General features: G+C 54.6%; 1 protein-coding gene across 7 annotated transcripts in view; it reads right to left on the reverse strand.

Annotated features, from left to right (window-relative positions):
* Positions 1-19,811, reverse strand: part of LRIG1 (leucine rich repeats and immunoglobulin like domains 1) — a 128,952-nt gene that overhangs the window by 17,197 nt on the left and 91,944 nt on the right. For 5 of the 7 annotated variants that reach the window (XM_027586778.1, XM_027586777.1, XM_027586776.2 and 2 more), the window contains 8 exons: positions 19,513-19,650; positions 17,053-17,196; positions 15,180-15,323; positions 12,675-12,818; positions 9,742-9,885; positions 7,645-7,725; positions 1,990-2,061; positions 1,097-1,168 (listed from right to left, as the gene is read on the reverse strand). In XM_027586778.1, the coding sequence (XP_027442579.1) occupies positions 1,097-1,168; positions 1,990-2,061; positions 7,645-7,725; positions 9,742-9,885; positions 12,675-12,818; positions 15,180-15,323; positions 17,053-17,196; positions 19,513-19,650 (939 nt within the window). Of the gene's footprint in view, positions 1-1,096; positions 1,169-1,989; positions 2,062-7,644; positions 7,726-7,921; positions 8,149-8,690; positions 8,846-9,741; positions 9,886-12,674; positions 12,819-15,179; positions 15,324-17,052; positions 17,197-19,512; positions 19,651-19,811 lie in introns of those variants that run through there. The other 2 variants (XM_035723590.1, XM_035723589.1) reach the window with 2 other exon arrangements.

Genomic DNA, 19,811 nt, shown 5'->3' on the forward strand with positions numbered 1-19,811 from the left:
AATGCACAGTGAACACTCACCATTTTAAGACCATGACCTTTGTAAGAACATCTACTCCACGGGCCTGAATCTCACAGCTATAAAAATACCATGAGGCAGGTGCCCAAAAGGCCTCCCCTCCCCTCACTTATCCAGAGCAATGTCACCAGGGGCCTGCTTTCTTTTTAAAGTATGGGGACTACGCCTTCCTACTTCCCCATTTCTCCCTAGGGCCCACCAGGAGTGGCCTCAGGAATGAGGATGAGGTCAGGATGCAAAGATGGCCATCCTTTGGCATCCACCCTTCTGTCAGCACTTCTAAGAAACAAAGGCCAAATCTTTCAGAAATTAATATTGCAGCTAGACTTTTTGGCTGCAAACTCAGATTAATGTATAGGAAGAAGACAGGAAGCGTGGGTGTTGCCACCTAAGTACCCAGATGAGCTCCTCAGCCACAGACTAGGGCACAGGCAAGCTCTTCCAAGCCCTGTCACCCAAAGGCCCGTGGTCAATGTCTACGGCACCTCCAACTATGAAGCGCTGTGGGGGCCTGGGACAGACGTGGGCTGGCGCCATCTCACTAACCCCACAACTACCTGTGGCCATCCCACACGTGGTCTCCGCCTCGCTCACCGGCCAATGTGCTCTTTCAGGCAGCCCCTGTCAAGAGAGCTGCTCCATTTCAAGCAAACCTACATGAGGAAAACTTGCCCAGGACATCATTTAAGTAATGACTATCCCTTTTCTAGAAGAGGATTCATTTCATGTCCTCTAGAGCCGCGGATAGTAAACTACAGCCTGCAGGCCCGGTTTTCCGTAAATAAGAATTCAGTGGCGCAAGCCACACCCATGCACTCGTGTATTATTGATGGCTACCTTCTGTGATGACAGCACAGCGGCCGTGACAGAGACCTCGTGGCCCAAACGCTGACAATACTGTGTGACCCTTTAAGACAAGGTGTGCCTGACCCTAATCCAGAAGCCGCCCCCACGGGCCGACACACAAATATAAACGGCCCCATCTAGTATATAAATCGAGGCATCATGGAATTAAAGCATTTCTCACCCCGAATTCTCTGCCCATGTTAACCAGGGCTGTGGAATCCCAGGTACTTACAGCTCTTTGAGATTCTTCATCTTCACAAAAGCATCAGACTGGACAGATCTGATTGCATTCTCTCCAAGGTTCCTGCAAAAGAACACTCTTTACTTATGCAGGCAGACGCCGGGCACCCTGAGTCAGCCACGTGTTTGGGCCAAGAAGCTCAGGGAGTTTTCAGGATAGTCCTGCTTTCACCAGTGTGCCAGAGGTACTAGCCAGATCCCATGTCCCAAGTCTACCCTATGTGGCTGTCCCCTCCCAGACACTGACATGAGCGCATGGAATAACCTTGGAACTACCCCACCCTGTGGGCAGCGACAAAGCTGGTTTGAGGCCTGCTCAGCAAGTCAACAAGCAAAACCTTTCCCAACAGAATTCAGGTCAAATTTGAGTCCCAGACAAAACAGAGTAAGAATCAACTACTAGAGGCCTCTCCTCTAGATGGTGAGAACATCAGCGTCCCCGGGCTGACTCCATCCTCCCAAAGGCAACCAGGGCAGGAGAAAACCTCCCGGCTAAGCCCACCATGTGCTCAGCCCTGTCAGGCTGCTGTCGTGGAGCCGTCAGCCAGGGCCGGGACATAGCGCCCACACCGAGGGGAGGAGGGGCCCGGGGTCCGCGGAGGGGCCCGGGCCGTGGGGAGCAGGGCAGGAGCAGAGGGGAGGTATTTAGCCAAACAGCGGCCACAGTAATTAGGCACTCACTGACTGGCCATGTGTTCTGTAACTGTTCCTGGCGTGGGCAAAATAAAGGCCAAAGTTGAAGCTGACTTATGAGAAGGAAGCAGCTGGTGTTTCCAAATAGGCTGTTTCTCAGTTTACGAAGATGTGATTAAATTGCTAGCAGACTTCCCCGGCAGCCGCATTTGGCAGGCCTGTGGGTCAGGGAAGGTCTGGCGCGATACTCACAGGTGCTCCAAGCCTTCCAGCCCCGAGAAGGCTCTCTTAGCCACGGACTTGATCTTGTTTCCAAACAGAGTTCTGCCATTTCCAAACATCGACACAGGGGGAAAAAAAAAATAAACAAAACAAAAAAACAAAAACCAAAACCAGAGGGGGAGAGACGAGGGAGGAATGGGAGAAAGAGAACACACAATTAGGGCAATGCCATCTGAGAAGTCTGTCCTGTGAGGGGCAGGTGGAAATCTGACCTGCACTCAGATGACGGGTCTGAAGTATGCAGGCCTTCCCCCTTTCCGAAATGAAATACTTTTATCTTTATGAGAATTTAACAGTGATGACAGGTTGCGATTGCATGCACCGTCTCGCCTGAAAAAGCTCCTTGTGACGTTCAGTGGAAATCCCCTTGTCCAGCCAGAGCTGTCTCTGCGGGACCACCCAAGGGCCTCATGGGAAAGAGGGGACCGATCACTGTTCTACCGAGAGGAAGCAGTCATGGAAGGGAACGCAATCTCTGGAACTAAAATCTCCCACCCACTTCTGGCAACTGGGGATAAAGGTTTCCAAAGGAGGCAAGAAGACGGCAGGAAAATGGGCATCCATCAAGATGGCTCCCCAGCTCTTTGCACCCGAGATGCACCCTAGGAGCCAGGAGGCGGCCACCGTGAGCTGCGCCCCTGCCTCTGGGAAGGCCGCTCAGTGTGGAAAGGCAGGTTCCTGCGCTCTGGCCTCTTAAGCAAGAGCCCAGGTTTTGAATGATGCCCGAGGTTCATTAAATCCCAGACAGGTCCTCAAAGGTCAGCCTCCAAGGTTATCGAATAGCTGTACCCCTGGACTGCCTACCCTTGAGAAGGGGCTCCCACTTCCAAGCAATTCCAATCACAACCTCCACAGTAACTACCCAAATTTTCCCCAGAAACCAAAGTCTGGCGACACTCTGAGGACAGCCCAGCTGGGCACTCTCTGCACTCCTGCGGGCACAGGAAACCCCCTGCGACCAAGCACCCCACGGTCACACGGACAGATACGTGGGGTCTCCCGCCTGACCCCCAGCAGCAGCATCTAAAGGGTTGGTGGAGAGCGGGGGCTGCTGCGAAGTCCCCAGCCCTGGGAGGGAGGGCTTCCTAAGGTGGGCACGGCAGGCAGCCTTGGAAGAGCAGGGCTGTTGTCTGGGATCCCATTGAGAACCAGAGAAAGATCTCCGCTGGGGGCCAGCCCCACCTGCAGACCTGCATGAAGACAGCAAGCTCCAGCCCCGCCCTGAAAGGAGCAAAGAAAGGAAATCGGAGTCTGGAAGGAAATCAGAGACGGCTGGGCAGACGGGTGGGCCCTGCCCCCGGGCCCTAAGCTTCCAGCAACTGTGCAGGGCTCCTGGGGCACCTTCTCGAGGATGAGATCACGGGCGGACAGGCCCTGCCAGCGCCACGAGCCACAGAAGGAGGTGCCTCGCCACCCCACCCCCGCGCTCGGGCACCGAAAACCCAAGGGGACACCTACAGGGCAAGCACGGGAGCTGCCGGGTCCTCCCACTTCATGAGGAAAAGACACCCCCCCCCCCCGGGGGCCTCCCGCCCCGAGCAGCCCACCAGCGGCTCCGAGTTCAGCTTCAGCCCCGGCCAGCCACTGGGAGGACGGAAGAGCATGAGGGCCAGGGACCCTGTGACTTTTCAATTTTTGTGAACGTGGAAACAATCTCCTCCTCCGGAAAGAGTTTCCACACGCTCTCACCATCGGAGGCTTTTATTCTAAAACAAATGACCCAAACATGCGGAAATCGGCCGTCCGCACCGACTCCGCTCCTGAACCACCGAGCCAGCCCGGCAAAGACTGGCACTCAGGGCGCTGAACGCGGGCCCCGGTGGGCGCCGGCCAACCCCCACTTCCTGCATCCCCCAGGCCAGGCCACTGCGCTCCAGGTCCTATAACACGTATTAACTGTTTAGTGAACTCTCCCATCAGCTAGATCCAGGAAAAAGCTGGGCTTTGTTTCCTTCGTGACATCTTAGTCACACTGACCTCTCTTACAGTGAGGGCAGACCGTTATTTCTAATGGTAACAATAGCAGTAAAACCAATTCGCAATTATGTGGGGGTTAACCATCCTGCTGGTGGACTAAAATAGCCCCTTACATTCTCCAGGCGCACATCTGGGGTCTGGGGCTCAAGCTGGCAGGCCGGGCCGGCTCCAATAAAGGGTGCCTGTGGGGAGAGGGGGAAACCGGGCCCACAGGCCAGGGGGAGGCTCCTTCTGTCCCCAGGATAGTGGGTGGCTGAGGCTGGGCTCCACCTGATCCAGGGCTCCCAGAGAAGGGACCGCAGGCCTGATCGGCCCCATGCCCCCCGCCCCCCTTGGAGTAGAGTGACCCCAAAAGTCAGCCATCCAACCTCCTATGTATTAAGTGCTCCCAAAGGCCTTCCGGGTCTTGCTAACACAGCCCTGCAGACACCGGGCGAGTGCTAAGGTGGTCCTTGTACTGACCCAGAGAAACCATGACCTGTTGACCCCCACCCCTTACCCGTGACAACAAATAGCCCTCCGTGGGCCCGGCCATTGCTCTGTGAAGACATGCGGGGGCAACGTTCCCCAGGCTGGGGCAGCACCTACCCAGGCCCTCCCCATCTCACAGGGGTCAAGAGGCTTGGTGTCATGGTCCAGTTCTTCCTGTCTCCCCCAACACTCCCCTTTGCACACACCACGCCCCTACCTGGGGAATGTCACGGAGAGAGCGAGAACCATGGGGCAGCCCCTCACCTTACCCCCCATACACAGGTGACTAATTGCTCCCCTCTGCTGCTAGTTTGTGCTCCAGAAAGCCTCCTTGCCTCCTCATATACTAGGACCCTGTGCAGCCCCCCGGGGAAGTGTTCCATCAACAGGATGACAGGGGCTGTGGGCAGGGGGGTGAGCATAATAATCACAGGCAAACTGGGGAAACGCTCAGAAACTCGCTAGAGCCAGTAACGTTCTGTGGGCCCTGCCAGGAGGCTCCAGACTGAAGAACTATCCAATACAGCTGTATTCAGTAGGTGGGAAAATTAGAGGCAGGGCAGGATCCACCACCTCCACCCAGAGGGAAGCCTCTTACGGCTCTGCTGCTCCCCTGTTCTTTCTCGGAAAAGGTTTTCATTTAGGTCTGGCCTCCTGCATGGCAGGAAGGACCCCAGATCCTTGAATAACGGAGCGAAGGCAGGAATTTCTCCCCTCCCATTCTCAGGGAGGTCCCTGAACAGCTTCCCGCACGTGCTCCAAAGGCAAGCCAGCACCAGGTCGGAGGGACCCGGTAGGGTCCACAGCCCCACAGGGTGAAGGAGTCTGGATGACGGAACGGCTCTAGACAGGCAGCCCTTCTCTGTGCAAACACACTCCCAACTGCTGACAGGTCCCAGCGCCCTGGCCACCAGCTGCTCAGACGGGGCCGTGAGGGGTCCCGGCCACGGCCACGCGGCAGAGCTTCCAGGCGGTGCTTGGAGGAGGCTGAGTGAGGAGGAGAGCCAGGCAGCGCTGGCCCCTTCCTTCCCCGAATTCATTAAGTGTCTCTTCCACACCCTCCACACACCCTGTGGGGTGGCTTTTAGCCAGAGCGGGGCACCAGGACCACGGGAAAGCGTAGGCTTTCCTTTTTTTCCCCTTTAATGGAGAGGAGTCCACACACCACCACAGGCAGGTGGCGGAGCGTCACGAACCCCACAGGTGCCCCTTATAAGGCTGCACCCATCACCCAAAGGCACCAGTCTTACTCCCCCTCTGCCACGTCCTCTGCCCAGCCCGGCTGGCTGAACGGGGATCCAGGTCACAGGCGCCACACCATTTCACTTTTTCATCCAAGAAGAGGATTCTTTTTTTTTCTTTTGCAACACAACCACGAGACCATCCCGTCTAAATAAGTGCATAGATTTAATCATATTAAGCAATTCCTGTCCCAATTTCCCCCAGTTGTGTGCTCCCTGCCTTTATTCTGACACACGGACAGAGCCTCCAGCCCCAAGACTCTGATCGGTGGGGCTAGGGGGGAGGAGGCTAGAGACAGCCCTATTCTAACGAGGTCCCCACAGTCTCAGGACCAGGTCAGTGTGGAAGGCACCGCCTTCGGGAAGCCTGCGTCCAGCAGCACAGGGCGAGTGAGGCACGTGGACTTAGGACTTCAGGCAGAACTGCTGAACCTAGTCCAGCGGGTCAAAGAAAGAGAAAACACAGGGGAACAGACCACAGTGACCACGAAGGCAGCCCCAGGCTCCAGACACAGGCTGCATTCTCCAGAACCCGGGGACCACCTGCGCTCACACGTCGGGGCCTCCTGGAAGCCACACTACCCAAGAAGTGGCTCCAGGTTCCACCGGAGGGACCTACCCCCCCCCCCCCGCCCCCAGGCCCTGGTGGCGCCGCCCACTGCAGGCCCTCCCCACCCCCCATCCATGAGTTAGGGCAGAGGCAGGCGTCAGAGAGTGAGGCTCGTGCCCTGCCCCAGCAGCTCCATCTCAGTCCTGCCTCTTCCCGGCTCACTAAGTACAGGGGCCAGGAGTGGGGAGGAGGGAGTGCTTTTTTAGGGAAGGAAAAGGAAGACTGACAGACTTTTTGACATGCTGTCTGAATACACAATGCTCACAAAGAGAACCGTTGAGAGAGCTGAGAGAGCAGATTCTTACTCAGAACTCTGAGTCTAAAAGGTGTGTAAAAACCACACTTTTCAACATCAGTGCAAATGTCTCTCTCTACAGAGAGACTTCCCCCACCAGAGGCTCTCCTGGAACCTCACACTCCACTGCTGCTTTGGAGCTATTTGCTTGACACTCACACTCTGCTCACCCTGTCACCTGAGCAGGCTTGGGGAGATGGAGTGGTGACTGCTTTTTCTTGTCCGCCTGAAACCCTCCCTCTGAGTCGCTACTCAGTGGTCATGGCTGCTCCTGTCCCCACTCCTGGAGGCTCCCTAGGGGGCACATGCAGGGAGGGCTGGTGACACGTAGAGGGCAAGCAGGTGGGACGAGGGAGAACAGTGTGAGCTCTGGAGCTAGTCCTGACCCACCCTGCTGTGTGGTCTGGGGCAAAATCCCTTCATCTGTGTTTCCTCGACCACAGAAAGGTGGTGTAATAGAGCGTGCACTCAGGAGGCTGTTAGATATAACACAGGTACATATACGCTCTGCAGAGTAAGTGACAAATTCTAGGAGCTGCAAATAAAAACACCAGAAACCTCGAATAAAAAATAGCTGTTATATTACCTCATGGTAATGACTGTTCCTGTTTAATGTTATGATTGACAACAAAAGTACTGACTAGAGACTCCAAACCACGAACAGTACTTGGCTTTAGAATCTCACACAATTTCTAGGAATTAAGAGGGCAAGACTTCTTTGTGCAAAGCAAGACAAAAAATTCAGGTGTTTTCATGTCAGTCACAAATTCAGCAGGAAAAGAAAATCTTAACAGGCCTCCGAACACCAGTCTTCAGCCCCAGGGAAACCACCGTCCAGGGCAGTGAGGAGACCACTGGCCAGAAAGAGGCTGGGATGCCTTGGTTCCCTTATTCAGACTTTTCTTCCCAAACAAAAGAAGATAAATGCGAGCCAGCCCTGCTCCAGTTGGGCCCAGAACAAAGGAAGCGTGATGGAGCCTCAGAACTGTTGTGCACCAGCCCCACAGAAGCTACAGGGCGGAGATACTCACAGCTTGCTGAGACTGTCGAGCCCCGTAAAAGCGCCACTGGTGTCCTCTATCGTGCCCGAAATCTCATTATGGTCCAGATCCCTGGGGAGGAGACGGAAAGAAGGCTCACCATCCAGCCTGAGTTCTCAACTCTCTTTAACGTCAAGAGGGAAAATAGACGGACACCCCCTATGCCACCTGGAAGCTGAAAACATCTGGGTGGATTCTAGATGCCCAGCTGTAACGTACGGTCAACACAAGTGTAAGCGCCGAGCTATGGGAAGCCCATTCTACACACCTCGTGGCACGGCCTGGCGTTCTCAGCCTTCCCAAAAAGTGGACACATGCCTCAAACATGGAGCTCCCCCAGCTCCATGGGCTGCTCCCCACATGCGTAGGGCAGGCCCCGGGGCAGAGAGAGGGTGCAGACAGCACACTGGAACAAGCCCCCTCCTCCAGAGCAGGCATCTGACCACCGATACTGAGAATGAGCCTGAAAGGTTCTTTAAGGTTCCTGTCTGCTCTCACACCAACCAGAGTCCCCTTCCTGGATTCGACTAGGAAACCGCCCAAGGCACACCGAGGAAGGAGACAATGAAGAAAGGCCCCCCTGCACAGGGTCCTCCCTGGGGCCACTCCATGCTGGCAAGTGGGTTCAGAGGCCAGAGGCGCCCCCCCTCTCGGGGCCTGCACAGGCGCTGACTTGGAGCCAGGGATGACATCTGGGCGCTGAGTCAGACTTATGACCCACTTGCCAGGGCTGGCAGATGAGGACAACTTTTCAGCCCAGTCTCCTCCAACAATGCAGATCACAAGGCAGATGACTCAGCTTCCTCCCCCAGCTTCCAGGGCAGATCCTAGTGCCAGGCGAGGCTCCCACCTGGTGAGCAGGCCCCCACTCTGCCCCACCAGCAGCCCCTCCAGCGTCCCCAATTCTGGGTTCCTACACCTTCCTCTCTGATGCAGAGAGGCATGCTGCTCCCAGCCCCCGTGAGAGCCTTCGCAGGGAATAAGCACTGCCCGGAGGGAGGGGAGGCCCGCCTGAGAAGTGTAGTGCTCCTTCTGACCTTTATCTTAGAGCAGAAAGCTCAGAGTGCCGAGATTCTGCTGCTGCTGGAAGGGACCCCTCCTTTCAGCGGGTTTCTCCTTATTATCTTCAGACTGAAAGCCGGGGACCCAGAGCTGCCGTTGTGTGTGCCCGTCTCCCAGCTCCTCGCTCTGGCTGCCAAAGCTTTTCTCTTCTTTCTGGCTCAATCTGAATGTTCCCGGCCTTGTTATTCAGGCCTTGCAAGGGCTCAAAGGCTGGCTGACCTTGGCTTTAATAGCCTGGCATCCGGGCCCTTTCACACTCCCAACAATGGCCCAGCACTGAAGCTGGCTCTGGCCTCTGGGCCAGGTGCAAGTGCACAGGCCTCCCTCCCTGTCACACAGGAGCAAGCCCTCTGTGCAGTGGAGCACGCCCGGAAGGAGGCTTCACATCCCACCGTGACTGTCTGGTGGAAATCATCCACCCTTCTCTGGGGATTGAATGCCCGGAGTTGCCTTGGAAGTTGTCTGGAGCCAACAAAAGGAAAACTTTAACTCCCAGGAAAGCAGCCTGAAGCCACTTCTGGCAACCCCACTTAAGAAGGAACTTAAAAGAAAATTCTGGACATCATTGCCTCTATTTTGTTAAATGACCCTACTGAAGCTCAGGGAAAGACACAGGATTTGCTAAATGCCTCTCATGAAATGGGGCCTCCTGGACCCAGAGTATGCTGACGGCGCACGGGGAAGATTCAAGAGGAGACATGGAGTGCACAGCTGCGGTCCGGGAGGCTACCCCCGGTGCTGGGACCCTAGTATCCCACCAGGGTCACGGCAGGAAATGGCAAGGTTCTGAGCCACTGTCACCCTATCAGCACCACCCTGGGGGGACTGAGAGACAGTTTTCTGCTCAACCAGTTTTTCAGTTGATTCTATGCAAGTGTGATGCTCTGCACATAGTGGGTCAGCTTTGGACCCAATTCTGACTCGAGAGCAACAAGAAGGGAATTCAACGAGGCAGCTGGCTGGCTCTGTTCTGCCTTCCCAGCCAGGGCCCCCTTTCTTCTGTCAACCCCACAGCAAATAACGTACAGAACACGCAGGTTTCTGAGTCCCTTGAAGGCGCCTTCCGCGATGTGGCTGATGGAGTTGTGGCTGAGGCGCAGGATGCTCAGGCTACTCAGGTCGGCCAGGCTCTCCTCGTCCAGGCGGGTGAGATTATTGAAGGACAAGACCCTGGGGAAGGAAAGCACACGTCACTGCCGTGCAAGACGGGCACGCCCAACCCTCTCCTGAACATCGAGCCACGGTCAGCAGGGTCTCGGTGGGACGACAGGACACTGGCAAGCTCGCCAGAATCCCAAGGGCCACAGGGTTCGTGCAGCTAGAAACCCACCAGGGCCCCATACCCGCAGAGTTCGGCTCCTGGAATATTCATGTAGATCACGGAGACCAGACAGCATGTTAGGCTGTGAGGACGACACAAGGTCATCCAACACGAGAACCCTCAAGGCTCCGATCCCTCATGCCGGGGTCCATGGGGGGTCCTGACTCAGGCTATCAGAGACGCCTCACGACAGGGGCCTGAGACCCTGGACCAGACCTCAGCGGACACTGACAGTGAGCAAGGGAGCCCTGTCAGACTGCCGATGTCAGCCAGCAGAGGGCACCACTAGCCGCCGCGTGGAACGAGCCGGCCTCACAGAACTTCCTGCCTTCCGGGGCGCGCGACAGTCTCCGGTCTCCATGCCCCCATGCCCCCATCCCAGCCGGCCCAAGCATCCTACTATGAGCAGGACAGGGAACACGCCCCCAAATCACACATCGTCCCGAGCATCGGAATCAAACCTTCCTCCAGCACGCCCTCCCGCACCTCGGACACCACATGGCCCTGGGCTGGCTACTTGGCCTATGAGTCCTCCGTCGTTGAAAAATGGGAAATTTGGGCTGGGGCAGGAAGAAGCAAAATAAATTCGGAGAAGATTAATGAGTTTTTAAAGGCAGCAGGGAGTAACATTCTTTCCCTCCTGGAGAAATAAGTCACGGTGTCTGTCAGTTGGAAAGACCTGGCAAGTGATCAAAAATACATCCTCACCTGCAATTACAGAATTTAGCTTAGAGGGGGGGCCGGAAACGCTGGAAAGCGATCTTAACTCGGCTTCTGAGGTTCCTTGGATGTCTGGAAAACTGATAGGCAGTTGAGGCATTTCTGTGACCTCTGCCCCTGGTAATGGGGACAGACGACAGCTCACAATGCCCTGCCTGCCGGACAGGGGCTCAGGGGACACGACTTGCCCACCGCCTCAAAAACCAGGGGTGCCACAGCCTCCAGCCCGGCAGAGCATGGCTCCTTACCCAGCAACTGGCCTGGCTCAGGCACGGGGGACAGAGGAGGCCTCTCTTGCTTCATCATGGTTCCAGGCCTGGACAGCAACCAACCAGGAGCCCTGGGGGCCATGGCCTGAGCCAAGAGCTGGTCAGAAGCCATCCATACCACGTAAGACTATCAGGCAGCCACACTGCCGTGCAGGGCCACAAACCCAAACCCACAAGGTTAACACTAATACGCACACACTCACAACACGCAAGGAAGGTACATAAGAGGAAAGAGGCAGGGCGCTTGGGTGGCTCAGTTGGTTAAGCGACTGCCTTCGGCTCAGGTCATGATCCTGGAGTCCCGGGATCAAGTCCCGCATCAGGCTCCCTGCTCAGCGGGGAGTCTGCTTCTCCCTCTGACCCTCTTCCCTCTCGTGCTCTCTCATTCTCTCTCTCTCAAATAAATAAATAAAATCTTAAAAAAAAAAAAAAAGAGGAAAGAGGCAGGGCTATGGATTTTTACATGAGATAATCATGGGCTCGCTGAAATATGCACTCCAGGCCAGTGTGCCCTGGGTGTGGGGAGAACATGCAAGAAGAGGTAAAACCACCACCTCAAGACTCAACACTGAGTTTAAACATCGCCTTGCTTGCCTGGTGAGGTCAAGAGAGAGACAAGACAAAGGCCTGTCACTTTTATGAGCTGTTCATTTCAGGGGGTGAATCTTCTCCCACAGTCAAGCCTAGAAAAGAAGAAAACCCACCCAGACCCTCTTACACAAACACACTGGACTAAACTGGAGTGCATTACAGGGAAGGAGCCCACATGGTGAGGGCTACTTTTTTCCTCCAAAAGCACCCACCTTCTGCATGGGGGTCAGAAACAGGGGCGCGAGCGTGCCCCCCCGGGGGGCTGGCAGTGCCCTTCTCACGGCCAGTGATGCACCGAAGCCACACCGGACCCAGGCCCTCCTGCTGTCAGCAGGTAGGTCACTGTCGGTCTTGGGATCCCCAGTCCCGGCCTGGAGCCCGGTCTGGGGGTGTCTGGAAGGGAGGAGGGGCCACACATCATTCAGGGAGGAGCACATGTATCTTGGCCCCCAGCCACAGGGCTGCCAGGCGGGGACAGGGAAAGAGCCAAGGGCCTGGACGATGTGTCTAAGGGAGGGAAGGTGGACGCCCCAAGGACATGCAGTTCTCCCACTGTCAAGGCATCACCATCGCTCAGGTCACGGTCTTTTCTGTGTGTGAGCCCAAATAAGCCTCGTCACTAAAGACGAGGTGCACATCACCAGGTGTAGCCATCAATGTACAGAGCTCTCCAAACAGCTGCAAGGAGAGCACTTGTGTAGGCTTTCCTTCTGGAACCCTCTCCAAGGCCAAGAAGGCCCTAGAGGCACAGGCTGCCTGCGGGGACCTAGGGCCACCCCTGCAGCCCCCGCTCATCTGAAAGCAGGGGTGCAGAGAGCAGATCAGGAGGGCGTCCTGCTGCAAGCCCTGAGTCCCGCTCTGGGCCTGGCTGCCTGGGGCTGTCTTCCCTCCAACACAGGCTGCAGGCCCGCCTGCCTCTGAGCGCCCTGCCCCATCTGAGCTTGCGGAGGCCGCGGTGCCATGGACCCCATCAGGCCTAGAGCTTCCCGCTCCAGGGGGGTCACCCACGGGGAGTCTCTTAAGAGTCTGTCTGCCCAGAGCAACGGCGGGACACTTACAACTCGTGCAGCTTTGGGCAGAAGCTCCAGCCTTCACGGTTAATGCGAGCGATGGAGTTGCTGCTCAGGTGGAGCTGGTGCAGGGCCGAGAGGCCGTAGAGCCAGCCTCTGTTCACCTCCACCAGGCCGTTGTACTCCAGGTGCCTGCAATGACAGCGCACAGGGGTGAAAGCAGTGCTCTCTCGTTTGCGGACCGCCCCGCACACAGGCAGCCCCCCTGCATCCCACACAGGTCGGCACTGAGGAGCAGCCAACAGTGTGGGAGAGGAGGTGGGTCTTGGGGCTGGGGGAGAGGGCGTGCTCACGTTTGTCTGGGAAGGACGTGGGGAGGACCCGTGAACCCAACAGCCAGCCGTGAGTATCTGGGCTGACTCGGGAGCTCAGAGGGCAAGGGGAAGCTTCCTTGAAGTGACCTGTTTCGCCAAGTACAAGTGAACCAGGCACCCAACTGGGCGGAGGGGTTCTGAGCACAGGGCACAGCAATGGCTGAGTCCATAAAAGGAAGAGAAAGTGGGGGGTACATTTTATCCCACTCTTAGAGATATGGAAACGGAGGCTGGGAGAAGTTAGATAACTTGTCTAAAATTCATTCCACAGCTCTGCAAGCAGTGAGGGTCCAGAATTCAAACCCAGGTCTGGCTATCCAAGTCAGGGCTCAGGGCCATGGTGTCTAGAGACACGCCTTAGCTCTGGGGCCAGATGACCTGGATTTAAATCCCAATTTTGCCACTTTACTGGCTAAGCGGGGCTGAAACATGGGTAAGATGGAGAGACCCAAGGGTAGCAACTTCACAAGGCTGTTAGGAGAAGCAAACAAGAAAATGCCAGAATTTCAGCATGGTGCGGAGGGTTTTCCTCCCACCAAGGTGCTCAAGTAAGGACATTCTTACCCTGCTTCCCGACCCTGCACACCTGAGCCCAGGACGACCCCAGCGGACTGGCCTCTAATTCCAGTGTTGCCCCATGTTCATATACAAGGCCTTTGGGCAACCAGGTTTTGCTTTTATCTGTCTCACTTTCTGCCACTGCCCAAAAGGTGAGCACATTTACAAATAATCTCTCGGGCAACTCATCACCCTCAGTGTGTATGAATGTGCTCAATGTAAAAACCAAAGGGTATGTGCTAACTCCATTTCCTTCTGAGAACTCTTTGACTCTTAGCACACCCATCGCACAACCACCTGGATTTCAAAGTTTGAACGACAGTTTTAAGGAGGTCAAGTAAAGGCGCTTTTGAATCTATAGCAACAGACGTGCAGCCAATCCCAGGACCAGGAAGAGAGGGAGAAGCAAGACCACAGTGCTAATGCCGATGCCCTCACCTCACAGTGAGTGTGAGTCTGGGGGTGGCTGGGAAGAGGGGCTCCTCAGAGACACTTCTGATACTGAGCACAGCACAGAGCCAATGAGACAGGATACAGAGTTTTTGTTTTCTGTTTCCATCGCAAAGATAACAAAGGACATGAACACAGTGATATAACTTGTAAAGCCTGGAACGGAGAGGGTGTGTGCACGTGTGGGGTTCCTGAGCAGGTTACATCACTGACTGTAACACGACAAATCTCCAGCTGACCCACCAAGACAGGGGGAAAACCAACAAGGAGGGGCGCCTGGCTGGCTCAGTCGGTGGAGCCTGAGACTCTTGATCTCGGGTCTGTGAGTTTGAGACCCATGTTGGGTGTTGAGATTACTTAAAACAATGGAAAAGAAAAAGAAAAAAGAAAAACCACCCAGGAAAGGAGGACCAGAGACTGCCCTTTGGGAGCAGAAGAGGGTAAATAGAGAATGGGGGAAGAGAGGCCAAGGCCACATCTCTGTACTCTCTGACTGTACTCAGTTATATGTTACTGACCACTGAAAACAAGCTCATTTAAATGTTTAAAAACGGAAGATCGGCAACCACCTTTTCTGCCCTTCTCCACATGCCCTCCTGCTGCTGCTTTACGTGACTTGGCCTGCAGGTGTGCTCTGTGCCCGGGCACATCTGGCGGGAGGGGGTACTCCCCGGTAAAAGTGGGACATCTGCACCGAGGGGCCCACTTAGCTCACGACCCATAAATAAATCTCCCAGGATGAACTCGACACTGGAGGCCCCCCTGCCCATCCAGACAGATGGTCAAGTCCCAAACAGGGAGCCAGGGAACTTTCTGCAGCCTGTGGGAGGGGGCCCACTCTGCGCCCTGCTATTCACTGAGGACGTGACAGGAGAAGAGAAGCCCGAGCAAAAGGGCTCCATCTCCCACCCGCACCAGCCTGCTTCCCGGACAAGACCCATGGAAACTGCCCCCAGAGACTTTCCTGACCTGTGAGAAAAACACCCTTCGATCGGGCCAAGTCACTGAAGCTACTTAGCAGTGCCCAGCCTTCTGAGACCCAAAGGGCAGTGGCCAGCTCCGGCGGAAGTCCTCCACAATCCTTCAAGGCAGGGGGCTGAAGGAGCACACAGGGCCGCCAGGGTGCCCGAGCCAAGCAGGGGTCCCACCTGGAACCCAGCACCACACTTACAGCACGTGTATCCTGGACAGTCCCCAGAAGGCCCCGTCCGTGAGCTTGCTGATGTTGTTTCGCTGGAGCTTTAGCACCTCCAAACTGTCAAGCCCCTGGAATGTCAGGCCCTCGATGACCCGAATCCGATTCCTAGTCAGGTCCCTAAAGAGATGAAGACAGTGGGTTCAGAGGCCTCGCCGCATGTTCCCTGCCTACACCTGTTCTCATGCAGGCCCAGCCAGGTTTCTGAGCCAGCAGGGAAAATCGTGCTGAGGACATCCCAGCGAAGCCCAGATGTACTGCGGGGGTTCACTGTCTTACAGCTGCTCCTGCCCGCCACGCAGGCATGGACACGGACTGGGCCATGGCTTGTGAATGAAAGAGGGCACAGGGTTCCCCAGAAGCCAGCCCCACCAGGCCTCCCAATGACCGAGCGCTCCATTTCCTCCCCAAACATCCATGCCTCTGCAGTGAGGAGGTGGGTGTGACTCAGGATGCGAACGTCTTAGGTGAGGTGTCTCTTAGCTCAGCAATAGAAATCGATACCAGATGCCTCAACCCAGGAAAAACCTGACCACTGGACAGCAGAAAGCAATGACACTTTTCACTGGAGGCGTTAATGGAGTCTCTACTGATGGAGAGGAGTGAGTGCATATTGGGGAGGGGGCGAACTGACACACCATGAAGCACACACAGCTGGCTTCCAACCCCAGCATGGTAAAACCTCAGTGCACCAAAAAATTTCAGGAATCTGGGTGGGCTGGGTCCATTAGTAACACTGGGGGAAGGGGAGGGGAGAACACAGGGCTGACCAGAAAGCCCTTGGTTTTCCCCAAATACTTCTGTAGTGTCTCATGACGATGCCCCACACACAACCTCCTTCTCCAGAGCTGAAGAGACCAGAGATCTTCTGCATGGGTGTATGTGTGTGTGTGTGTGTATGAGTGTGTAACAGCATTGAGTATGTGAGTGTGAATGAGTGTGTATATGCGAGTGTGTAAGAGTGTAAATGAGTGTGTGGGTGTGTATGCGTGTGTAAGAGTATGTGTTTGACTGTGATTGTGTGTATGTGAGAATGAGTGAAAGTGTGTGTGTGTGTATGTGTGTGAGGGACACACAGGCGTGAGGGTGCTGGGGGGCGGGGTGCCCCAGCTTGTTGCCAAACCTGGCCCTGAACAATTGCTGTGTTCTGTTTAAACCCAATCTCCCATACTGGCTTATTTTCCTGAGATTCCTCTTCTGACACAAGGAGGACACAGGAAAACAAAAAACCGGGGAGCAAATGATCCATTGGGTTCCAGGAAATAGGTTTTCTTAAATCCAAACCCTGTGCCATCCTAGGAGTGCACTCCACTTTGGATATCAAAAAACAAAACAAATAAATCCTTTCTTAAAAAACAAACAAAAAAACCAAACCAACTACCTTGTAATATTTATCAGGAAGAGGATGGCCCACCTCTTGCTCACTACCTCTACCTATTGCTCAAAAAGTGGACACCATAATGTCCACAGTACAGATTTTATGAGAACTTTAAGACACATACACACGAAACCCCTAAGATAAATACCCCAACCCACACAGCCTAAGTATTAGCCAGGATCAGCTAACCAGCAGGATTCCTCATTTCATTTTGGAAAGTGCCAGTGAGGACAAACATATATATCCTCAGGGGATCTTGATTTCTCCACAACCTGAGGCAGCCCACAGGCACCAGACCCAGCTTCTAATTTGCTTCTATTAGGTGTCACCATAGGGCCATTAATGATAGTTTATGCAGAGCCTGACCAAGGGGGGGTGAGGAAGGGGTCATTTTGGAACGAGGTCCATGGAGAAATCTGGCCTCCATAAAGTTTGGCTAACCTTAATTAAAGTGCAGGTTTCTATACTCACAGTTGTGTCAGCCTGGGTAACTTGAATGCTTTCATAGGAAGCTGGGTGATCCTGTTTTTGCTCAGGCGAAGCATTACCAGTGACCGTGACAGACCATCAAATACTCCCGACTCCAGGGTGCCGATCCGGTTGCTTGCCAGGTTGCTGGAATTGGTATAGGACAGAGAACATAGTGGTCAGTAGGGGGCTTTCCTCATTCTGTTACAGACACTGGCTGAGTTGGGGAAAAAAGCTAAAACACACCCAGAGGGACAGGTTTCCGATGACACATTTATATTTAGTCCTAGATGGGGGAGCCGGGAAACTTGGGTGTCAGGACCATCCCCTCAGGCCTCGATGGAAGGGTCATTGCAGCTCAGAGCATACTGTGGCTGCCTTCCACTGGAGGGTGGGGTCAATGTCATTGACCTCCACCCCAGCACCCTCACAGTCCAGCCAGGCCGTGCAGAGGGGCCATCTCCAGAGTTACCTGCAGGATTCCCTCAACACCCACGAACCAAGAGTGAGGGTTCCGAGTTGGTGAGAAAAGCCCTAGGAATCAGAAGGTCAACCTCCAGGCAAGGTCAGAATGGATTTATTAATTTAGGGAAACAACCCTAAATTTTATTTATTTATTCAAAGATTTATTTATTTATTTTAGATAGAGCGCACAAGGTGGGGGAGGGGCAGAGGGAGAGACTCTCCAGCAGACTCCCTGCTGAGCAGGGAGCCCAACTCAGGGCTCGATTTCATGACCCCAAGATCATGACCTGATCAAGAGTCGGATGCTCAACTGACTGAGCCACCCAGGCGCCCCACCAGCCTTAAATATTAAAGTGAATCTCACTATACAACTTTTTATATATAGATATTTAAATGCACACACACACACACACTCCTATAAATGTGTATAAGCCAATTCATTTTAATCATTTCAAGTGTATCAAAGAAACACTAGTTAAGGGGACCTGCACAGGGTCCCTCTGGACAACAAGCAATTCTTTAACGGGATGTCCACTCATAGGATTACGTATGTGAAGAGCACTTCTCCTCAAAACGTACTGCAATATACACGTTGTATATGTGCATGCCACTGTGCGGACATTCTGTCAACTAATAAAAAGAAGAAAAAACAGAAAAGGGAAGAATAGTATGTTAGTCCTATCAGAAGTTACCACTACTACCTCTTTCCTTCCGCCATCCCTGGACCGATGCTGCTTTTTGTGGCTAAAACAAAAAGGGAAAAGACGAGAGTTTGCTTCCACGGAGACGGGAAGGGGATGAGGCATTTTTCACCTCTCCGTCAGGTAGCAGCCCAGGACAGGGCACATGAGGATTCTGTGCCAACGGGCCTGGACTATTTGTTCTTAACACTCCACATTAAAGAAGAACAGTCTGTGTGATGGAGATACACGGGCCAGGAGCTGCCAAAATAAAAAGTCCCTCCGGCTTTCGTGCAGAGAGAGGTCATTGCCATTCGGTTTAGTGCTTGCCGATTTCTTTGTCCTAAGCAAGGGAGTACCAGGTGGCAAGTGGACACCTCTGGAAAGCCCTGAGTGGGGGCTCAGCACTGTCACCCTGGCGTAACAAAAGCCAGGGCCTCCCGTTTCCAATTCTGGTGTCGTGATGCAACCTCAGAAATCGCTCCCCCTCTTTGGGGTCTTGGAAAATCCATGTGCCAGGCCTTGGCCTCCCTGAACAGAGGGGTCAAAACAACCCCTAAACCAGCCTCATGAATGAGCCCCAAAATGACTCAGGATCAGTAATGATGCAGGGAATGAAAACTCACATGTCATTTGAAGATGTCTCTGGAGACTGGGTTTTTAGTTTCTTCCCCAAAACATTTTTCTACCAACAAGCAGGAAGCTCAAAAGGTTTGAATGGTTCTTCCTCCCTGCTCCCATCCATTGGGTGTGAGAAGGGCTGTTAGGATGGGTGAAGGGGACGCAGACCAAAAGAGATCTATGAGGTCCTGGGAACCCACACAAGGGCATACGTGCCTCCTGAAGAACCCCCATGCCAGGCTTCAGGAGGTGGTGCCACAAAGATCTGCACGTACCAGTTAAGCCTCGGCAGGGAGGCCTCCCCGTGGGGCCGTTTGCTAAGTACCCCTGAACATTCTCTCCTGGCTCTCCTGCCAGGGAGCCCAGGAAGTGAGGAAGAACCCAGGCCTCGTACTCAAGCTGCATCTGTACTCGAGGGCTAGCTGCTCCTCTCAAGTGGCGGGTCCGGGGGACTCCTTTGCCTCTCCCTGCCTCAGCGACCACCCCTGCAGTCAGACTAATGCTGCTCGATGAGGAAATGCTCTACAAATGCGCCAACAGAAGACGGTGGACTGGGGTCCCCCGCCCTCTGCCCTGCTGAGGGGAGCCAAAGGCGCATGCCCAGCCCCGCCCCTCAGACTCAGCTTGGGCACGGTGGGGAGGGAAACACACACTCTGCATCCACACCTGGGGGCCGACGGCAGAGCAGGGCACTTACAGCTCCTTTAGGTGCAGCCCGTGCGGAAAGCAGGTGTTCCGGATCTCCGTGATGTTGTTCGAGCTCAGGTCCAGCACCTCCAAGGAAAGGTAAGGCTGCAGCTGACTCCCCTCCACACTGCGGATCTTATTGTGCTGCCTGAAACACACAAAGGCAGGGCACTTGAACGTGTCTTTTTGCCAAGAAACGTTCTCCCCGCCGTTTCTTTCAGACACCTCCTTCCCTAGCTGATGCAGACAATTCTCAAAAGTGGTGGCGCTCTTCACATGAGGGCTCCCGTTCTTCTTTCCGCAGAGTTA

The sequence above is a fragment of the Zalophus californianus genome, chromosome 1, assembly GCF_009762305.2.
Source record: "Zalophus californianus isolate mZalCal1 chromosome 1, mZalCal1.pri.v2, whole genome shotgun sequence".
Lineage (NCBI taxonomy): Eukaryota > Metazoa > Chordata > Mammalia > Carnivora > Otariidae > Zalophus > Zalophus californianus.